General features: G+C 49.6%; 1 protein-coding gene across 3 annotated transcripts in view; it reads right to left on the bottom strand.

Annotated features, from left to right (window-relative positions):
• Positions 1 to 22,445, bottom strand: part of MATN2 (matrilin 2) — a gene marked incomplete at its 3' end in the record, with an annotated part of 81,142 nt that overhangs the window by 28,199 nt on the left and 30,498 nt on the right. For all 3 annotated transcript variants that reach the window (XM_084864549.1, XM_084864548.1, XM_084864547.1), the window contains exons 3-5: positions 20,924 to 21,493; positions 13,918 to 14,040; positions 3,130 to 3,252 (exon numbers count right to left, since the gene is read on the bottom strand). In XM_084864549.1, the coding sequence (XP_084720675.1) occupies positions 3,130 to 3,252; positions 13,918 to 14,040; positions 20,924 to 21,493 (816 nt within the window). The remainder of the gene's footprint in view (positions 1 to 3,129; positions 3,253 to 13,917; positions 14,041 to 20,923; positions 21,494 to 22,445) is intronic.

Genomic DNA, 22,445 nt, shown 5'->3' on the forward strand with positions numbered 1-22,445 from the left:
GGGATATATGGTCACCATATTATTATTTGTTTTGTTTTGTTTTGTTTTGTTTTACAGAGAGGAAGGGAGAGGGATAGAGAGTTAGAAACATCAATGAGCCGAAACCGGTTTGGCTCAGTGGTAGAGCGTCGGTCTGCGGACTGAAGGGTCCCAGGTTCGATTCTGGTCAAGGGCATGGACATTGGTTGCAGGCACATCCCTAGTAGGGATGTGCAAGAGGCAGTGGTCGATGTTTCTCTCTCACTGACGTTTCTAGCTCTCTATATCTCTCCCTTCCTCTCTGTAAAAAATCAATAAAATATATTTAAAAGAAACATCAATGAGAGAGAAATATCGATCAGCTGCCTCCTGCACACCCCCCACCGGGGATATGCCTGCAACCAAGGTACATGCCCTTGACCGGAATAGTACCAGCGACCCTTCAGTCCGCAGCCGATGCTCTATCCACTGAGCCAAACCAGTTAGGGCTGGTCACCATATTCTTAATGTTCTTTGCTCATCTACATACAGGCCACCGGGCCAGCTGCTGATGGGATTATTCCAGGGTCCCTCCAAGCCTTTGCTCTCCTCTCAAGCTCTTGCTCTAAGTCTGAGAGCTGGGAGTCTCCAATTTGGCAGATAATCTTCAGATCGATATCCTCAGGCTGGGCTGCCTGTGCAGCTTTCCTGATCCACCAGCTCAAGGCTTGCCCCTACTAGCGCAGCCTCAGCCCCCAAACTTTGAGAGCACGGCCACCTCCACACCATCATGTCCTTTGTGCCTCCTCTTCCTTGGATATCTGTCCAGTTGCTACCCTTCCTTCCTTGCCCGGATCTTCCCCACCCCAGCCATCCTGATGTCCCTTCTGTAGCCCCTATTACTTCTGTCATTTGCTTTGGACTCAGCACAGCCCCACTGAATAGCAACCGACCTTCTGAGAATTAGTTCCGTCTCTCTAACCAAGGCCACCGGCAACAAAGGTCTACTGTCGTTTAATCACCTCACTCCCAGCCTCTTACAGGTCTGGCTCCTGGTTGAGGAGGATGACAGGAACACCTGACGGATGGTTGGCCCGGGTCGCACATGGCCCCCTCCCCTTTTCCCACCCCTTTCCTTGGTCTGCCCCTCTGAGAAAAGGCAGACATTCTTCAATGCTGATAACATCTCAAATGCCATCTCTAATAAACACAGCCCACAACAGCTCCCTGGCAACCACGCATCTACTTTCATGCTTGCTGCTCTTCAATAAATGTCAAATTCCAGAAGTTATAGCATAATCCTTAGACACACAAAGGATCTCTACTCCAAGGGACAATTAGGCAATTATCCGGCAAAACTCAAGAGAGCTGGGTTCCTCGCTGCTCTCCAGTTTCCCAAGCGCCAAGGCAGACCCCGGCCCCAGCCCGTGGCCTCACTGCCCCCGTCCCATCTACTCACCGACACCCTCACAGGCTCTGACTTTCCCTGTCCCTCCCCTCCCCGTCCCTCTCCTCCCTGTCCTCTACCAGACACCCTCACCCTGCTTCCTGCTCTTATTCCCCATGGCCTGGTTTCCTTCTCCTCTGTAGCACCCCAACTTTCTAGGCATTTAACTGGTAAGGAAGAAAGACAGTGTGACCTCATTTTGTTAAACATTAACAAAACGATGTCTTGAGGTAGAAACTTACATGGGGCAAAGTCTGGTAAAAAATGCAACGAACTATTAGTGATTTTCTCTCTCATCTGTTTAAGTTCCATGACAAAAGTACGTTGCTTGCATGATAAACATTAATGGAGCAAAAATCATACGAGTTGGTGTTTCTTTTTCTTTTATTTTTTTTAATGTAACGCTGAGTCGTTTTACTTTTTATTTTTTAAAATGTATTTTATTAATTTTTTACAGAGAGGAAAGGAGAGGTATAGAAAGTTAGAAACATCGACCAGCTGCCTCCTGTACACCTCGAACTGGGGGTGTGCCTGCAACCAAGGTACATGCCCTTGACTGGAATCGAACCGGGACCCTTCAGTCCATAGGCTAACGCTCTATCCACTGAGCCAAACCGGTTAGGGCAGAGTTGGTGTTTCCTGTGCTGTCTTCTGTTTTGCCAGTGCTGTTTTGCCACCTAGCGTGGTCACCACCAGCAGATTAAGAAAAACATCAACCCCAACGCTCAGGAGACTGATTCTGCCCGTGGCCCTCTACTGAGGCGGCTTTCATCCCATCGGCTCGTAACCACAAACAAACCCCGGATGCTCATCCCTCCCCTGCAAAGAGCAGGCCGTCACCTCTACTTCATGCTTTGTTGTAAATTCTATGCACACAAAAAGTTCACTCATGGTTCCGTGGGGAGCAAGACACCATAGGATATGGATGAGAAAATGCAGGCTTTAGAGTCAGAAAATATAGGTTCCAGTTCTGATACCAGTGGAGTCCTTTTCCTCCTAGATGTTCTGTGGAAGGCTGCCCATGCCTTCAGGGTGCCACTCCACGAGGCAACACGCCACCGGGTGACCTTCACACACGGGACACACGAGCTGTGGCCATGTCAGGCCATCCCAAACACCCACCCATGTTCGCTGGATGGAAGTCCGCCCAGTCCTTTCCAAGGGTTGCCGTCACAGACAACGATATCCTATATAATAAAAGGCTAATACGCAACTTGACCGAATGGCGGAATGACCAGTCACTATGATGCGCACTGACCACCAGGGGGCAGACGCTCAACATAGGAACTGCCCCCTGGTGGTCAGTGCGCCCCTCAGCCACAAGCCGGGCTCACAGCTGGGGAGCGCAGTGCTCCCACTCCAGGGCAGCGCTACGGATGTCCAACTGACGGCTTAGGCCGCTCCCCATAGCTGGACATCCCTCGAGGGCTCCTGCACTGCAAGAGGGCGCAGACCGGGCTGATGGTCCCCCCCCCAACCCCCAATCTTACCCTACCGAGTGCATGAATTGCGTGCACTGGGCCTCTAGTTTACACAGATTATCATAAACCTGCCTTCTGCTGAGCACCCGTAACGAGCAAAGGCCAACGTCGGGCTCGAATGAAGTCTTCCAAGTTCCAGTTCCAACCACGAGACCAGAGGACTGAGCACTTTGCTAAAACTCACAGGAGAGCGACTGGACTCACAGCCCTTCCTCCTCCCGCCAGGCTGCAGGGAATACTCACCCACACACCTCTTCCCGTCCTCGGCCAGGGCGTAGCCGCTGTAGCACTGGCACACGAAGGAGCCCAGCAGGTTCACACAGAGCTGCTCGCAGCCGTGGTCCTCGGCCGCGCACAGGTCCTGGACTGAGGCAAAGTCACCGCGTTAGGACGGCCGAGGGCCTTCACACAGGAGCACGCAACACGCAACCGCGCAGCACACGCTAACCTAACTCCTGAAAACATTGTAAGCATTCATCTACGATCATAGGGGAAAATATGGAAAACATACAACCACCGATAAAAGAAAACCCGCCTGTAAGTCCCCTCCCTCCAGCCCTTCATGCCGTCTTCGGCCCAGAGGCCACCGCTGTTCACACGTTGGTGAGTGCGTACGCATACATTTTCCCACGTTGAAATGATTCACCTCTATTAAACGCATCAAGTCGTTTTAAGCTCACATCCGTGTTTATTCCCTGCGTGCCACTGAAAGTGCTCTGGAGGCACAGGGGAGCGGCCGTGAGGGCCCCGGGCGGGCATTGCACCTGTCTGCCTCCGGTCCCATCCCTACTCTCAGAGAACTGAGTGCTTTGTAGGCAGTCCCAGCAATTTATACGGAATAATCTGCCGCTGCCGTCCCCATTTTGTAGAGGGAAGCCGAGAGGGAAACTGAGAAGGCCTGCTATTCCACCCAGAACACGGCAGGTCCAAGAGGAGCCCCTAACCCCCAGCCCTGCACCGGCCCCGTTGGCCATCCTTCTCCTCCTCATTCCGCGCGTCCACGAGAAGGAGCTTTGAAAACCCTCTTTGCCATGTATGTGTTCATCCCAGCGACAAAGGAGGAAAACGGAAGCCAGAGGCGGTCCGGGAGGTAACCAAGTTTACCAGGGAGAAATGGATGTATGGTTATTTGTGGTCAGTCCGATTTGGGGCAAATGTTTATCTTATGTCCGCACAGCACTGAGCCCTGGCTATTTACTAAAATGCGATGGAAGGATGCACCGCAGGCCCTGCCCAGTGTGGCTCAGATGGTTGAACATCATCTTGTGCACCAAAAGGCTGTTGGTTCAATTCCCGGTCAGGGCACATGCCCAGGTTTTGGGCTCGAGCCCAACTAAGGGGGGTGCAGGAGGCAGCCGATCAATGTTTCTCTCTTATTGATGTTTCTATCTCTCACTCCTACTTCCTTCCTCTCTCTCTAAAAAAAATCAATGAAGAACATATACAAAAAAAAAAGAAAAAAAAAAAAAAAAGAATGCACTATAGGAATGCATTTACTGCAGTGGAACTAGGACTAGATGAGAGGGTGGAAGGTTAAAGGCATTTTCAGTTTATCACTGCTGCAGTCTCTCCTTTGCAGAAAAAGGCTGACAGGATGCCATTATTTCCCAGCAAGGAGAATGACTTGGTTTCATAACCAGCTCTTCCAGTAACTTCACCATTAAAGTTGGGGGGGGGGGGGAGGTGTCAAGATAATAAATGGATCGAATATATTAAAAATAATTTTCTCCGGTTAATATGACAGCTTTGAATAAACTGAAAGTTTGATTAATGCCTGAATCCAACAGCTATACTTCAATGTAATTTCCTAGGTCTTTGAACTTTATAGTTTATTATGCTTTTAGATAAATATAAAACATCAAATCGATAAAAAGACAAAAGCTGATCAATTCATTACCTATTAAGTGCATTATAGAATTTTAAAAAAATAAAACCTACATCATAACATTAAAAATGCTTAAGTCTAAGATCCCACAAATAAGGATTCTGGTTATAAAATGTTAAAAGAATGTATTTTCAACCCAAATCAATAAAGTAGTTTGTTTTTTTTTAATTCTAGATAAAAATTCCTTTATCTCTTACCAGAATAACTGTACCTTAGATTTCCAATTGGGAAATCCAATGGAGATTTCCAATACAAGGAAAACACCAGTAACCAAAATAACCTTCCGCTCATGCAGAAATTATTAAAGAATAACAAAATCTACAGCTAATTCCAAGCCTAGGCCAGAGACCTAAGGAAAGTTAGAATTATAGGACACTCTTCCTTTATTCAATCAATAAAGCCCTTACTTTGTCCCAGGCACTGGGGATCCAGGGGTGAGCCTAACAGACAAAGGGGTTCCTGCAGTCACCAGCTTGTGTCCCGGGGGTTAGTAACGAGAAGCTCGAGGAGGAGTGTTCTTGACTACAAGAACAGCATGTGCAAAGGCCCTGCGGTACAACAAACTAGCCCATCTGAGGACGGGACAGGCCAGAGTGGAGAGAGAGATAGATGCACCCTGAATCTCTAAAAGACAAGACAGAGCATGCTAGAAACCCACACGAGCGATGCTGACAATACAGTAGCAGTTCAGAAAGGGGATCATTGCCCCCAGCCAAGAGTGGATCGGACCCGGCTGACAGGGAAGTGTGAGTAGAGAAGGGGAAGTGGCCGAGGGATCAGCAGGAGGCAGCTGACCCATGTTTCTCTCTCATTGATGTTTTTTGGTTTTCTTTTAATACATTGTATTTATTTTTTACAGATAGGAAGGGAGAGGGATAGAGAGTTAGAAATATCAATGAGAGAGAAACATCCATCGGCTGCCTCCTGCACACTCCCCACTGGGGATGTGCCCGCAACCGAGGTACATGCCCTTGACCAGAATTGAACCCGGGATCCTTGAGTCCGCAGCTTGATGCTCTATCCACTGAGCCAAACCAGCTAGGGCCATTTCCTTCTTCTTTAATATATATATATACATTTTTTTTTTTTATTGATTTCAGAGAGGAAGGGACAGGAAGAGACAGAAACATCAATGATGAGAGAGAATCATTGACCGGCTGCCTCTTGTGCGCCCCACATTGGAGATCGAGCCTGCAACCCAGGCATACGCCCTGACAGGGAATCGAACCCTGACCTCCTGGTACATAGGCTGACACTCAACCTCTGAGCCATGCTGGCTGGGCTGTTTCCTCCTTTAAACAAACTTCTGTAGTCCGTGGCCCCCTGGGACACCCGTGAGGGCGCTGAGGGTGGTAGGAACAGAAGGACCGGGCCCCGGACTGAACAGTCCCACCAACAGCAAGCCTGCCTGCTGGCTTCTTGGCTGCGGCCTCTCACGCTGTGTCCAGGAGGCTGGGGATTTATGGCCACCAGGGATCTGTCCGGCCCCGAGGGAAACCATGGGATAAAATGAATTAAACAAAGACAACGGAACAAATACAGACCAGATCCTGACAAAACAACTGTTGTTTTTTGGCAGCGGTCACTTCCATTTGAAACAACTACAGATTTTTTTTTTTTTTTTTTTTTTTTTGGATGATTCCTTATGCTTTTGAAAAACAGCACTTCTTTTTCTCACAGCCTGGTGGGGGGAAGGGGGGGGGGGAGGGTTTCGCTGAAGAGTGATAAAACCATGGGGGCAGCAGAAGCACTGGACTCGGAGCTGCCATTACCCTTCCAGATCTTCTTCACCTGATGACCCCCCCACTCACAGCTCATGACTTCAGTCCAATGTCACCTCCTCCAGGCAGCCCTCCCAGGTTGGCTGGATGCCTTCCTCTGACTCCCTGGATCCGTACACATGGCTCTACTCCTGCTCCTCTGAATTTTCCTCAGGGTATTGGAAGGACCCGGTCACAGTCTGTCTGCTCCACCGGCCCGTGAGCTTGGTCTGCCTCAGTTTGGATTCCCCAGGGCCTAGCTCCATGTCCTCGTGCATGTAGCTGGCGCTCCATACGTGTCCATCTGCTGAAGGAACAGTGGCCGAGGTCCAGGCCCCGGCCTCCCAGCTCTCGGATGTTCCTCAAGTCCTAAAAATACTCTTCCTCCGTCAGAAGCGGGGTCATGGGAAGATGAGAGAGACGGGAACAGCACTCCTTCCGCTCCTCACCTCGAGCAAGAGAGAGCTCAGAGCACAAGGACACCTGGGAGCCGGCCCCCAGCTGCAGACACCAGGAGAAGGACCGTGACGGCTAAGGACCCACTGCCTTGCTGTCTGCAGCATCCCCCGTACCCAGCCCAGTGCCTGGCACATCGCAGCTATTCAACAGGGACTTGTGAGCGGACAAATGAACCCACATCCATGCAACACGAACACGGGGATGACCGGCGATCCTCCCTCGCTGATCTCACCCAGGCCGTAAGCTCGGAGACTGACAGGATGTCTGCTCTTTCCTCAGGATGCTGAATAAGACCATGTGCTTCATACAACAGGTGCTTAATGGACTTGACAGCCACCAGCCCATTAGAGGTCCAGGCCCCCTGCACAGTTTCTCTCTCTCTCTCTCTCTCTCTCTCTCTCTCTCTCTCTCTCTCTCTCTCTTTTAATATGTTATTTATTTATTGATTTTCCACAGAGAGGAAGGAAGAGGGATAGAGAGCTAGGAACATGGATGAGAGAGAGACATCAACCAGCTGCCTCCTGCACACCCCCTGCCGGGGATGTGCCCGCAACCAAGGTACATGCCCTTGACCAGAATCGAACCTGGGACCTTTCAGTCCGCAGACCAACGCTCTATCCACTGAGCCAAACCGGTTTCGGCCACAGTTTCTCTTACCACAATTATAATGGAACACAATTTGCAATAGATTATTTAATGTCTCTCCCTTATCATACAAGGCAGTGCTTGTTTTGTTCAGCCTTTTAGCTCAAATATCTAGCATGGTGTCTGACATCTGGTAAATTTTTTAAAATATAGGGTGAGCCTCCCAAAATGTATAAATGTGCTTTAACAGCTGATAGCTCCATTTTGAAAAGGAAATATATTTTAATAAACACTGCCTTTACATTTATTCAAAGTGTGTGTGTGTGTCCATGTCTGGAGGACACCCTACATATTGGAATGACTGACTGAATTAGTCAAAGTTGCTCAGCCCTCCCCGGTGCAGTAAATCAGGGAGGATTTGACAACGCGGAGTCCAAATCCCTAGAAGAACAACAGTGAATAAAACAGATTTGAAGCATCAATCGTTCGATCCCTGATCCCATGGAGCCAGTTCCCATCAGCTCACGCACCAGACTGCACACCTCTTCCCAACTCCACCGTCATCAGGGCCAAGTGCAGTATTCACACCACAGGAATTGGTGAACATACCAATCAGAGCTTTTCCCCCTGGAGATCCCATTGTTAAACTGTACCAGCGCATCGCTGAGAGGAGCCAGGCATAAACAAAACCAACAGGTAAAAAATATGTATTGCGTTAGATCAGTGTTTCCCAAACTTCTCTCATGATGAGAATCACCTGGTGGAGTTGTTAAAACACAGATTCCTGAATCCCAACTAAGAAGTGCTAAACTAGAATTTTTGAGAACATATAGGTAAAATTGCATACCTAACTTAGTGCTCTGTATATAAAATCTGTCTTAGAGCACTAGTTAAGTATACAATTTTACCTATATGTTCCCAAAAATTCTAGTTTAGCACTTCTTAGTTGGGATTCAGGAATCTGTGTTTTAACAACTCCACCAGTGATTCTCATCATGAGAGAAGTTTGGGAAACACTGCTCTAGGTGCTGCAGAAAAAAAAAATTAATAGAAGGGAACTGGGAGTGTGGAGAGGAAGGAGCTTCTGTTTTAAATAGTGTTGCCGGAAGGTGGCCGCACTGGAAAGATGATTTTACACATGGACCTGAAGGAGGCAATATGAAAAAGGAGGGACTGGACCTCATAGGAGGAGATCAAGGGAGGTGATGTTTCCTTAGATAGGAGGCTGGGGGTGGGGGGAGTCAGGTGATCAGATCGAGTGAAAGAATATTGCCTATGAAAACCCTACACACAGACCTCAGATCCTGACTCCTTTAAGGAATGCCCTGTATCTTTGGCCAAGTGCTGGTTTGTGAGTTCTATTCTGAATCGACCTGATACAGCAACATAGGACATGTTGAGTTTTATAACGAAAGATCTCGCCAAACTCAAGCAGCGCCTCGCCAGAGAGCAGTCCTTGGCGCTAGCTGAGAGCCAGCAAAATGTGCTTGTTTCTCCGAGTTCCCGGAGAAGCTCGGGAGGGATGCTAACGGTGTCTGCTCAGCCCTCCCCGGGGCAGTAAATCAGGGAGGATTTGACAACGCGGAGTCCAAATCCCTCCTCCGCGGGTCTCCAGCCTCTCCCACGCACCGGAGATGTCAGAGCCTCCCTTCCCTGTGACCTCCGAACGCTGGCCGGTGCCAGGCCCCGAGAACTCGGACAACTTCCTCCTGGCTCCCCTGGACCAGGGCCCGGGGCAGACTGGCCGCCGTGGCTGACGTCCTGGGTGAAACCCGAGGGCTTTTGCTGACGTTTCAGAAGTTTGGGCAAGCCGCCTGGCATACGGAAGACATCAGTGACAATTTAGTCTCTCCCTTGGAGTTCAAGCAAAATGAACATCCTTAAAGACATGCTCCTGCTGTTATTTACGCAAAGATGTGAAAATCAAAACTGGTCAACCACACCACGGAGGAGAGAAGAGTATGATTAGGGCCGCCCAAGGCCTGATGCACGAAATCCATGCAAGAGTCCTTCCCTCCGGCCGCCAGCAGGCACCAGGGACCCAGCTCCCCGCGCAGCCCTGGCTTCAACCCAGAAGGTCGTCTAAAGGACGTCCGGTCCGATTAACATATTACTTTTTTATTATTATTATAGATTTCACTCGGTGGAAACCAGGGGGATCACCACCTGCTCCAACTCAAAAGCTCGTCAGAGTAACGACTCCACAGACACAGGCAAAACCCAAGCCTGCGTGTGGGGGGCCCGGTTCCCTCCTCTTATCGTGTCTGAGAGCGTTCATCTTATTCTGGCAGCTGCAGCTGGACTTAAAGGCCTTCGACGGTAACTGTGAGTCATCGGCCTTGCGCGTCTCGGCCGGGAGAAGCAAAACAAGCCCCCGGTCCGGAGGAAAGCCACCTGTCCGCCAGGCACAGCCAGCTGCGCTCGCACCCGCCCTTCTGTCTGTCTCATCTGTTCTCCACCAGTTCACCTGCACGCTATGGAGATTTCAGTTGTTTTCTGTCGAGATTGGAAAAGAAGGTGGGGGGCCCCCAAAATAAAGACTTAGAACGTAAGTAAATCTGATTGAATTCAGTTGATCAAAATCATAAACGTGAGCGAATAATGCCGTAGCCTGGCAGAGAGCCTTCAATGTGCAGAAGGCTGCCACAGCACCACATCCTCAGTGTAAACCTCCTACTGACGGGCCCTCCCAGGGGGAGAGCTACTTTCAAACATGTAGGTTAGTGGTTTCCGAACTCTGAGCTTACCTCAGAATCCTCTGGAGGGCCTGTTAAAACACACATCCCTGCCCATCGGGGTGGCTCAGTGGTTGAGCATGCACCTATGAACCGGGAGGTCAGGGTTCAATTCCCAGTCAGGGCACATGCCCGGGTTTGCAGGCTCCATCCCCACTAGGGGGCGTGCAGAAGTCAGCCAATCAGTGACTCTCTCTCATCACTGATGTTTCTCCCTCTCTCTCCCTCTCTCTTTCCCTCTGAAATCAGTAAAATAAAATAAAACAACATTTCTAAGCCTCACTCTGAGTCTAGCGTAGGGCCTGGGAATTTGAATTTCCAATAGATTCCCCCACAACGTTCAAGCTGCTGTCGGGGGACCCCACTTTGAGAACCACTTGGAAATAAGAAATCACAGAAGCTCTACAAGGTTCACACTCACGCCTCCCTGCCGTGTGATAATTTTTTCACAGCTAGGATTTCCCCGCTCGCATTTAGTCAGTGCAGTTCTCCCACGGGGCCCTACTCATCCAGATTACCCTCCCCCCGCTTTCAAATCCTGCTCCCCGGCACAGCCAGAGCTCACTGCACGCAAGGATTTCCCAGTCCCGGGGCCGGGCAGCTCAGCTACGCGGGAGCCCGTGACCCACTCTCCCGGCTCAGCAGGACCCTGCTTCTGCCCGGGCGGTCTCCGCTGTTTACTCTGAGGCTGCGTGCTCCACACTCTGTGGTGGGCGGCCCCCAAGCTCAGGCCCTGACCTTCCCGTTCTCCCTCCAAGACTCATCCGTTTGCAGGGTCAGTGAGCACCACCACGCACAACCAGCTCGGCATTTCCGGGAACTCTGATCCTCCGTCTCGGGCTGCGCCCAACCATGTGTGTGGGCCCTTTCCCGCAGCCACTGGTTTTCTCTCAAAACCAGGTTTCCTCTCCGAAGCTGTCCCCCCCCATCGCATGCCATCGAGTCCTCCCTGGAGCAGAGATTGTTGCTGCGGTCTCCTCATTAGTGCCATGGGTATAAGAAACATGTGCGCTGAATTGACTGGGCTGAGGAGAATTGCAACCTGATTGCATAGTTCTCCTATTTTAGTCTCCATGTGGGCAGCACAAGGGAAGCCAAGATCTGAGTATCTCTTGGGTTTTGAACATGTAAGAGAAACACTGATTTTTCTCCTGCCCCTCCCCCGCCATGAAGCCCATAGAAAAGTCAGTAAATATTGAACAAATAAATGAGTAGGTGGATGGATGTGATACTATTGTAGTTAGCTAGTTCTTAATAACTAAAGAGGCCCGATGCATGAAATTCATGCAAGAGCGGGCCTTCCTTCCCCCAGCTGCCGGTACCAGCTTCCTTCACAGCCCCGGCTTCATCCGGACGGAAGGTTATCGGAAGGACGTCCATCTAATTAGCATATTAATAGGAAAGGAGCAAAGGGGAGGCCAGACATACATAGGCACGTCATTTGCTTGGGTTTATATTTCTTCCCTCATCCCGCCCACTCATGCCCCAAACAAACTATTCCAGTAGGCAGTGTGGTCTAGCTAGCATCTCCCTGACAACAAGCTCTGCATTTTTCTTCTTTCCTTCTTTAACTTGCTAGGGGAAAAAAAACCCTCCACAATGCCTTCCCTGATTGCCCTATCACTCTTTCTCTGATGTCTTGTAGCCTTTTGTCTCAGCACTATTTACATTCCCAAAACACCATGTTCTGAATAACCTACCTATATAATAAAGACGGAATATGCAAATTTACTGTCACTCCATGACAAAGATTTGGCTGGTCCACAGCCAATAAGGAGGGAATATGCAAACTGACGCAACAAAGATGGCAGCGGCCATTCCGGGCCTCTGAGCAGCACACAGGTGAGGAGCAACCGGGACGGAGTGGGACGCCTGCTATGAGGGAGGGCGGTAGGGCCAGAGCAAAGGTGGAAGGAAGCAGCCAGAGCGAAGGCCCGGGTCCCAGGTGCCAGAGGGAAGCTGGTACTGGCAATCAGGGGAAGGAAGGCCTATTCTTCCATGAATCTCCTTGCATGGGGCCTCTAGTTACTAATACATAATATATATGTATTTGCATATATATTATCTTTATTGAGTTATAAGGGACATATTTAAAGCATACAAATTAATCATTGTGACATATCAACATATCCCCATAACCAAGATAGTGACATATCCATCATCCTAAACCCTCCCAATTCTCCCCTGCCTCTTGGGAATCCCTCCTCCTGCCCTGGCCCCCAGGCAACCACTTAATAACGTTGGCATATTCTGAAGTTTTATATCAATGGAATCTTTTTATTTCATGATTGGACCAGTTAGCACCTCCAGGACAGTGCGGAGTAGACGTAAGGAGAGTGGAGATACTGCCGTGTTCCTTACTGTAGGAGGAAAGCATGTAGTCAGACTCAAGCACAGTCTTGGGTATGATATTAACTACAGGCTTTTTCACAGATGCCTCTCATTAGGTTGAGGAATTTCCCCTTTATTCCTAAGTGTCTGAAAGTTTTTATAATGAGTGAGTGTTGGGTATTATCCAATGCTTTTTTTTTTTTCTGCATCTACTGAAATAATCATGTCTTTTTTTTTAAATCTGTTAATATGGTTAACAGATATATATTGCTTGGGTTTTTTTAGACTTGATTATATATAGATTCTATTTGCTAAGTTCTTAAGAATTTCTGCATCTAAATTGATGAGGAATGTTGGTTACAGCTTTCTTATTTTAATAACGTGACTGTTTTTCTAGCTCAAGCCTCTTGATTAAGCTCTAATATAAAAGCTATTAAATCACATAACTATCTTGGGAAACATAATGTCAGGGACCTATCTGAAAAATGAAAGCAATAAAGTACATTTAGTATGGTTCTTGAGCGAGAAAAATATGTGAAAGTTGAAGAAGGTTTACTTTTTTTTTTTTTGCCAAGTGAAGTTTTCTAAATGTTGCATTGTCATTATTCTTCACGGTAGATTAAATATTCTACCAAAGGAGGGAAAGGAAAGAAAAATCCCTTGTTAAAAAAACAAAAAAGAAAGAAGGAAAAGGAAACAAGATAAAATTCTTTCTTAACAGTGGGAATTCAAGGGGAAGGGAATGGTGGGGAAAACAGAGGGTTGAAGACAGGCCCATTTCATGAGGGACCCCTCCCAGCCCCTTTTTGGGGCTGAGCCTTCTGAGAAGAAACTCCTTGGGAGGGGGGGGTGTGTTCCTAAAAAGGCTGGGCAGGAGGAGAAGGGGGAAGGACCGGGAGAGGATGGAGCGTGTCTAAAAAGCTGTTTAGGTAGCCGAAACCTGTTTGGCTCAGTGGATGGAGCGTCGGCCTGCGGACTGAAAGGTCCCAGGTTTGATTCCGGTCAAGGGCATGTACCTTGGTTGCAGGCACATCCACACTCTTCCTGAGGGCCTACTATGTGCTCGGCTCTGGCCTAGGCACTGTGATTGCAGAGTGGGGGGGTGGGGGGAGTTCAACACAAAATATATGAATCACAAAACCTGGTTTGTATTGTTAGAGAGGCAATGACTTGTCTGGCTGAGGGGCCACGGAGGAATGAAATGGGCCCTGATAAAGGAAGGGAGAGCGGGAGAGAAGAGAAGGGCAGTATGGATGCACCGACCAAGCAATCTTACTTCTGCAAGTTGTCTGATCCGCATTGAGGATGTATCCTTGTTTGCACCTGCAGATGTACGAGCCAGGGGTGTTGATGCAGAAGTGGGCACAGTTATGCTCCAGGAGGCTGCACATGTGGGCCACTGGAAAGAAACACATAGCAAGTTAAGGCAATGACGACGCCTTCTCTAACTTCACGTACCCTGCCAGCGTCTACACTAATAAAAGAGTAAGATGAAAATTGACCACACCTTCATGGTACCCACTAGCCAATCAGGAGTGAGTATGCAAATTAACCCAACAAGGATGGCAGATTAATTTGCATACACTGGCATGGAGCAGCTGGGAGCAGGGTGGGACGCAGAGGTTCCGCATTGCCCAGCCACTCCAGGCCTCTGGGCAGCATGGGAAGGTGGAAGGGTGGCTCTGGCTGGAGTGAAGGTGGTGCTGGCAGCCAGGGGAAGGAAGGCCCATTCTTGCACGAATCTTCTTGCATATCAGGCCTCTAGTTTATTCATAACCTACTCTGGGATGGAGAGAGCAGGGCCCAAAGAGAAACCAGCTTCGGTCCCCAGCCTCACGGGGGTTTACAGCCTCTGGTCAGATGAGACAGTTCTAGATAGATGCTACCCGCCATACCTAGATAAAGGAGCATGGAGGGCTGAAGGGGAATGGCGTCAGGCTAAGCCAAATACAATTGCCAATATCCAATAGAAACAGGTCTCAATGACCGACAAAAGGAGACATGTTCTGGTTCAATGAATAATACCCGACTGGTAGGTAGGAAGATCAGGAAGCCTGCTGCTACCGGAGGGAGCTTTGGCAAATGTGTGGGTTTCAGTAGGCAGCAATGGAGCTGGAGGAAAAGCTATTCGTTAAATGAAAAGAATCAACGGTTTTACCCTGAGCAGTGGTTAGTGCATCACCTTGCACACGGAAGGGCCACAGGTTTGATTCCCAGTCAAGGGCATGTACCTGGGTTGTAGGTTTGATCCTAAGCCCCAGTAGGGGTGCATGCAGCAGGCAACCAATTGATGTGTCTCTCTCACATCGATGTTTCTATCCCCCTCCCTCTCTCTCACTCTCTCTAAAAAACAGATAAATAATCAATGATAAAAATATCCTCGGGTAAGTATTAACAACAACCAAAGAAGAATCAACGGCTTCTCAGAATCCTAAGTCCCAAGAGTAGTGAAATATCTTAATATGCAAAAGTGTTATGCTGAATTTGGAGAGTAAAATAATGCATTCATATGTTCCATGTTTCATAAGCTTTATGTCTCATTTTGAAATATTTCTGCAATTAGTTTCTGAAGTGCCTCAGCCTTCAGATAGATCACTTCTTGCATAAATCTGTCTGGAGCTCATAAAAATTCTTATTTTTTAAATATTTTAATTTGTGACTTTACTCAAAATGATGCAACTTGAACATATTTAAAACTTACCAACATCAGTATAAACAAGTTATGCAAGTGTTCTCAAAAACAAGAAGGGTGACCATATGTAGAAATAGATTTATAAAAGCTAAAATAAAAGAGGCTCTCAAAAGCTAAGAACAATCCCATTAACCCATTGCTTAGAAAAACTCAGCTACCAATGCAAGCGATGGTATAACTTAGGTATATGTCTCCTTACTTCTCAGTAAGAAACATGGGGAGAACTATATGAACTAGGGGAGTAAAACTTACTTATTTCATAATGATATGATTTAGAATGATCATTCTGAGTTGACGACTATAAGCTCCTGAGATACAAATAAGACACAGGTAAGTTCATAGAGTAAATACAATCAATCATTTTTTCTTGGGTGTGAAATAAATGTCTGTTTTTGTGACCATGGGCAACCGTAGTAATCTCTTCGTATAACATGGAGAAGATAACAGTACCTACCTCATAAGGGCCTTGTAATTGTTAAAATAATCAATAATAAAGTGCTTAGACAGTGCTCAGTACCTGGGGAATGAGTGCGCAGACGTGTTAACCATTACGCAGCAAAGGACAGGCACGATGGCCTTTTTGTTCTGTTTTACATACATGGGTTTATCCTACATATGTTGACCCTCAACTTGGTTTTCACTGACCATCACTCACAGAGTCTAGCTATGCTAATATATAGCCTTCTTCACAGAACCTAAGATGCACCCCCATTTCAGACTTGTTAAAATGTGAGGACACATACGGTGGATACTCATTATTTGCAGATTCTGCATTTGGGAATTTGCCTCCTGGCTAGAATGTATTTGTTACCCTACAGACAATACTCACAGGGCTTTCACAGACCCTCCAGGACATGCTCAGAGTGAGGGAACATCTGAGTCGCCTGAGGCGCATGCTTCCGGCTGGGGTTGATCAAGGCATGGCTAGGCCGTGAGGTCCTGCTCTCAGGGTGTAAGCAAGTGTCCTTTTCAAGGCCCTGGCTTTGGCATCTCTGTGCTCTTTGCAGGTGTTTTGCTGTGGAAGGTGGCCCCGAGCGTGGTGCTGAGGTGTGCTGAGTGCTAGTGAAGGGTGCCGTGTCCCAAGTGCAAGGGGCTGTGATGCCATGTATGGAGAAAAGGTGCATCAGATAAATTTCTTGCAGGCATGAGTAATAGTGCTGTGGGCTCTGAGGTCAAAGCTAATGAATCAACAATAGGTATTAAATAGCCGGGACCGGTTTGGCTCAGCGGTAGAGCGTCGGCCTGCGGACTGAAAGGTCCCGGGTTCGATTCCAGTCAAGGGCATGTACCTTGGTTGCGGGCACATCCCCAGTGGGGGGTGTGCAAGAGGCAGCTGGTCGGTGTTTCTCTCTCATCAACGTTTCTAACTCTCTGTCCCTCTCAATTCCTCTCTGTGTAAAATCAATAAAATATTAAAAAAACAAACAAAAAACAATAGGTATTAAATAAAGTCTTTAAACAATAAACACACATAAAACAAGGTTATGTATTAATCAGGTGACAAGTATGTGACCAGAGTCTGACAGGAACCTGTTTTGCACCTAGGAGCAACGAACCAGTATTTGCTAATTGTGTTCACCGTTACTTTTATAGAACACTAGAGGCCTGGTGCACAAAATTGGTGCATGGGGGAGGGTGTCTCCTCAGCCCAGCCTGTACCCTCTCCAATCCGGGACATTCCTCTCACAATCCGGGACCGCTGGATCCTAACTGCTCACCTGCCTGCCTGCCTGCCTGATTGCCCCTAACCACCTCTGCCTGCTGGCCTGATCGCCCCTAACTGCCCAACCTGCTGGCCTGGTTGCCCCCAACTGCCCCCCTCTGCCAGTCTGATCACCCCTCACAGCCACCCCTGTTGGTCTGGTCACCCCTAACTGCCTCCCTCTCCCCCCCAGCCTCACACTGCCTCCTTCTGCTGGCCTGGTCACTCCACACAGCCTGCTGTTCGGTCGTTACTGTGAGGGCGCCCAATTTGCATATTACCCTTTTTAAAAATATATAAATTTTTTGATTTTTTTACAGAGAAGAAGAGAGAGGGATAGAGAGTTAGAAATATCGATGAGAGAGAAAAATCATTGATCAGCTGCCTCTTGCACACCCCCCACTGGGGATGTGCCCGCAACCAAGGTAAATGCCCTTGACCGGAATCGAACCTGGGACCTTTCAGTCCGCAGGCTGACACTCTATCCACTGAGCCAAACTGGCTTCGGCTGCATATTACCCTTTTATTAGTATAGATAATTGCTGCGAATAATGAGAATCAACTATGGTATATATCTTACATGTGATCAAATACCGTAACTCTAGTTCATTCCTTCCAATTGTTTTACCCACTGTACTTGGCCCCTTCCCCATCAGTCGGCATTTGAGCAGGTCCCACATTTTTGCTTTTGCAATCAGGTGATGAATATTCCCAAACACACCTCCACAGACACACGTGCACCCGAGTCTCCTGGACTGCATCCTAGTTTGAGAGATACAACAGATTGCCTTGCCAGGCGGCTCTCCCCAGCAATGCCTGAGAGTGTGTCCAGCCCCCTCCAAACCTCGGCACTCGGCATGATCAACTCCAACTTTTGACAGAACTGTGAGGGGGAACTCCTCCTCCCGTTTTTAATGTGCATTTGCTTCGCACCAGGAGAGCTCTCTTCTGCTGCCCAAGTCACGTTATCACGGGCACAGGGCATTCCTGATGAACCACCCTCAGCGTGTCACTGTTTTCCTTTATCACGAAAGAGGTCTAAAGTTTGGGAAACCAGCTACACAGCACGTAGAACTGGGGCAAGGCCTGGCTCAGGGGTTGACCACCTTCCTGTGCCCTGGGAGGTCACTGGTTCAGTGTCCGGTCAGGGCACATGCTCAGTGTCGGCTCGATCCCCAGGCGGGGAGACGTGCAGGGGGTGCAGCCGATCTTTATGTCTCTCCCGCTGATGTTTCTCCCTCTCCCTTCGTCTCTCTCTAAAACTCAACAAAAAAAAAAACATTAAAAAACAAAAAAGAATGGGTGCAAGGCCCAAGTGATGGGCCCAGTGCCTGTCTCCCCACGGGGACCCTGGCAGATAAAGAAGGAAGTCAGGCAGGAGGTGGGGGCAGAGAAAGTCCCTGTGGGAGCAGACGGCACAGTGGTGAAGAGAATGGCTCCTGTGAACAGACCAGCACTCGGCTTCGCCCCTGACTGCCCGTGGCCTGGCCAGAATGACTTCATTTCTCTACACGCCACTCCCTTAACCTGTCAGGTGGGGGAATGAAAAGACTCCTGCATGGTTTTAGAGTGACAGCGTGTTCCTGGGGCTTGTGTGGGCTGTGCAAAATCGAAGACACTGGAACCAGGAGACCATCACTCGGAGTCATGGGAAAAGCACTGGACTCGAAGCCGGACTTGGTGCCCCAGCTCCCCTCTGCCCCACACAGAGGAGGGCGCTCGGCTCAGCTGGGCAGCTCCTTCTTCCTTATTTCTTTACCTTTGGCGTGAAGGCGTGAGCAGTGTCTGGGGACCCTCCGTATATGCACTGAAATGGTTTCATCTGCACAGCACCCCCTTTTTCTGGAAACTGCCCTTCTCACCCCAAACGCCTCGTAACTATGGGAGCTGCTGTGAGGGTCTGAGGCAGCCCCTCTCCTGGCCGCCGCGGGCTGGGACAGGGTTTGACCATTGGAGTCCTTTCTTTTTTCTTTTCTTTTTTTTAAATATATTTTATTGATTTTTTACAGAGAGGAAGGGAGAGGGATAGAGAGCTAGAAACATCGATGAGAGAGAAACATCGACCAGCTGCCTCTTGCACACCCCCTACTGGGGATGTGCCCATAACCAAGGTACATGCCCCTGACCGGAATCGAACCTGGGACCTTTCAGTCCACAGACCGACGCTCTACCACTGAGCCAAACCGGTTTCGGCTGTAGTCCTTTCTTGGCATTCAGGAACCGGCACTGAGAAAAGGGGGGCTTCACCCCACGGCAGGTACGTCTGGGGGGCTGATACGCTCTGTGCATGAACCCCAGGAGTCCGGGGGGCGGCAGAGGGGAGAGATGGAGAGAAGGCAGGGCTGCCACTGGTTACTCTTCTCCGAAATTCCGTGGGTAACATAACGCAATCCCTCCTCTCTCAACCTAGTTCAAGTCGAATTTCCACTATGTTCAACCTCAAGTCTCAGGCAGGGTAAGACGTTTCCGTGGGTAAAACCCTCCTGGTGAGTGTGCAGTGAGTCCAGGAGCACCGGGCCCTGATGCCCGGCTCTCCCGTGGGCGGGGCCTTTGCCACATGACTGGCAGGCCGGGCCAGCCCTGCCTCCTCCTGCCTCCTCCCTGGGCCGCGAGGGGCCTCATAGCTCAGCGCGTGAAACTGGGTCCAGGCTTTGCGTTCAGCAGAAGGAGTCATTCCTCAGCAGACTGCCATTGGCGGGACTGGGTGTTATTATTATTATTATTTTTTTTTTTTTAAACCAGGAAATGTCAATGTTCACAAATGCTTATTAATGAATACATGAATGATGAAAGGAACAATCAAAGGAGGGGAGGGGCTGGCTGGGGCTCTTGAAAGGAACGATGGCCGGCCATGGAAAGCCGACATCTATTGAAGCCAACCCGCCCTCCCCATGCACACAACGGGGCCTCTCGGGGCGCAGGGAGGGTGGACTTTGCCCAGGTCGGTGGGTGAAAGGTGTGTCTGAGGAGCACTTTTAGGGCCCGACGTGGAGGCGGGCCTGGCTGGGGTGGGGTGGGTGGGGTGGGGCTATTAGGGTATGTGCTCTGGGCTCTAAATACAGAGCTAGGTTGATAAAGCAGGTACCAGAAGGTTAATGAAAAGCAGCCCTGCCCAGGATATAATGAGTTTCCAAAGGCTGAGGATAGACACGCATTGTTCAGCCCCTAACTTCTGTGTCCTCTCTCCCTGGGCGGCAAAACGGTAGGCCCCAAGATGTGTAGGTTTCGGTCATCTTGTAGACAGGGCTTCCATGCCAGGACAGCCGGCCTCCAAGTTCCTCTGGTGGTCCCCGGGGTGGCCTGGCAATGCCGTGGCCGGTGAGGGAATTCGCTGCCCGTGGGGATACAGCCACCGCCGTGTCCAAGTTCACAGCCACACAGCCAGTGAGAGGTCAGCCAGGACTCGCACACAAGGGCAGCCTGGCTCCGCTCATCTCTTCCTGGCTGCTCGATCAAGGTCCCCCACCCCAGGGAGACGGAGACCCAGCAGCACCCCGCAGCTCAGGCTGGGCACCTGCACGGCAGCCCTCCCTCCTCTGAAACCAGCACTTTTCAAGCTGTGTTGGTCTGCGGACTCAAAGGTCCCAGGTTCAATTCCGGTCAAGGGCATGTACCTTGGTTGCGGTCACATCCCCAGTAGGGGGTGTGCAAGAGGCAGCTGATCGATGTTTCTCTCTCATCGATGTTTCTAGCTCTCTATCTCTCTCCCTTCCTCTCTGTAAAAAAATCAATAAAATACATTAAAAAAAAAAATCGCCACGTCTACCTGGGCCTTTGCTGAGCCCCCCGCAGGCAGTGTCCCTGGGACGAGGCAGCGCAGACTGAACCTGGCAGTCGGATAGAGGGACCCTCAGGATGCCCCTGGGAGAACCCCGGGGCGGGACTTACTGCACAGCTTGTTCTGGAACACGGAGATCAGCGACTCCATCTGGCTGAAGTTGGCCACCAGGAAGACGTGGTCCTCGTGGGGCTCGCTGCCGATGGCCTTCAGCGTGTTGAGGTCCACCTGGCCCACGCCGATGGCGAAGATCAGGATGCCCGTGTCCCGTGCCTTCGCGGCCACCTCGGCCACGGAGTCCTGGGGCCGCCCGTCCGTCACGATCATGATGACGCGGGGCACGTGCTCCCGCAGGGGCCGGGCGCCCTCGGCCTCGGAGAAGGCGATGTTCAGGGCGTACTGGATGGCCAGCCCCGTCATGGTGCCCGTGGACAGGTGCCGCATCCGCCTGACGGCGCGCTCCACCTCGGACCTCCTCTTGAAGGTCTTGAGGGAGAACTCGTGCTTCACGGTGCTGCCGTACTGCAGCAGGCCCACGCGGGTGACGTCGGGGCCGATGTCCAGGAACTGCAGGATGTCCACCAGGAACTCCTTGACCTTGGCATAGTCGTGGGCGTTGACGCTGCGGGAGCTGTCAATGATGAACACCAGGTCCGCCCGCTTGTTCTCGCAGGAGCTCTCTGGGGAAAGAGGGGCGTCACACGCGTTAGAAGGGTGTGAGGAAGGCCCTGACCGGTCTGGCTCAGTGGATAGAGCGTCGGTCTGCGGACTGAAAGGTCCCGGGTTCGATTCCGGTCAAGGGCATGTACCTTGGTTGCGGGCACATCCCCAGTGGGGGCGGGGGGGAGGTTGCAGGAAGCAGCTGATCGATGTTTCTCTCTCATCAATGTTTCTAACTCTCTATCCCTCTCCCTTCCTCTCTGTAAAAAATCAATTATATATATATATATATATATATATATATATATATATATATATATATATATATATTTTTTTTTTTTTTTTTTTTTTTTTTTTTTTTTTAAAGAGCCGGAACCGGTTTGGCTCAGTGGATAGAGTGTCTGCCTGCAGACTGAAAGGTCCCAGGTTTGATTCCTGTCAAGGGCATCTACCTTGGTTTCGGGCACATTCCCAGTAGGGTGTGTTCAAGAGGCAGCTGATCGATGTTTCTCTCTCATCAATGTTTCTAACTATCTATCCCTTTCCCTCCTCTCTGTAAAAAAAATCAATAAAATATATTTTTTTTAAATAAATAAATAAATAAAATAAAGTCTCCGATCTCCATCGGTTTCTCTTCTCACCTGGAAAAGCTGTAAGGGTGAATGTGAAAGCTGTAGGTGCTACAACTGAGTGATCCTGAGTGTCGGCTACAAACAAATACTATTTCTTTTCACAAGACAAATGAACACTTTCGTTTCTAGAAAGTCATCAATACAGTTTTCAGGTGGCCAAACCCCCGACCGGGGTTAGAATGATTTCATTCTGTACTGTATGCCCCGGAAGCTCCCCCGGAAACTGCAGGAAACGTGGAATAAGCTAGGATAGAGACTGATGGCAACAATAGGGACCACGGTCTACCTGGGGAGACTCAGCTGAGCTGGCATGAACCTGGGTGGTGCTGACACCAGCTGT

The sequence above is a fragment of the Pipistrellus hanaki genome (genome assembly GCF_964339955.1).
Source record: "Pipistrellus hanaki genome assembly, chromosome: 17".
Taxonomy (NCBI): domain Eukaryota; kingdom Metazoa; phylum Chordata; class Mammalia; order Chiroptera; family Vespertilionidae; genus Pipistrellus; species Pipistrellus hanaki.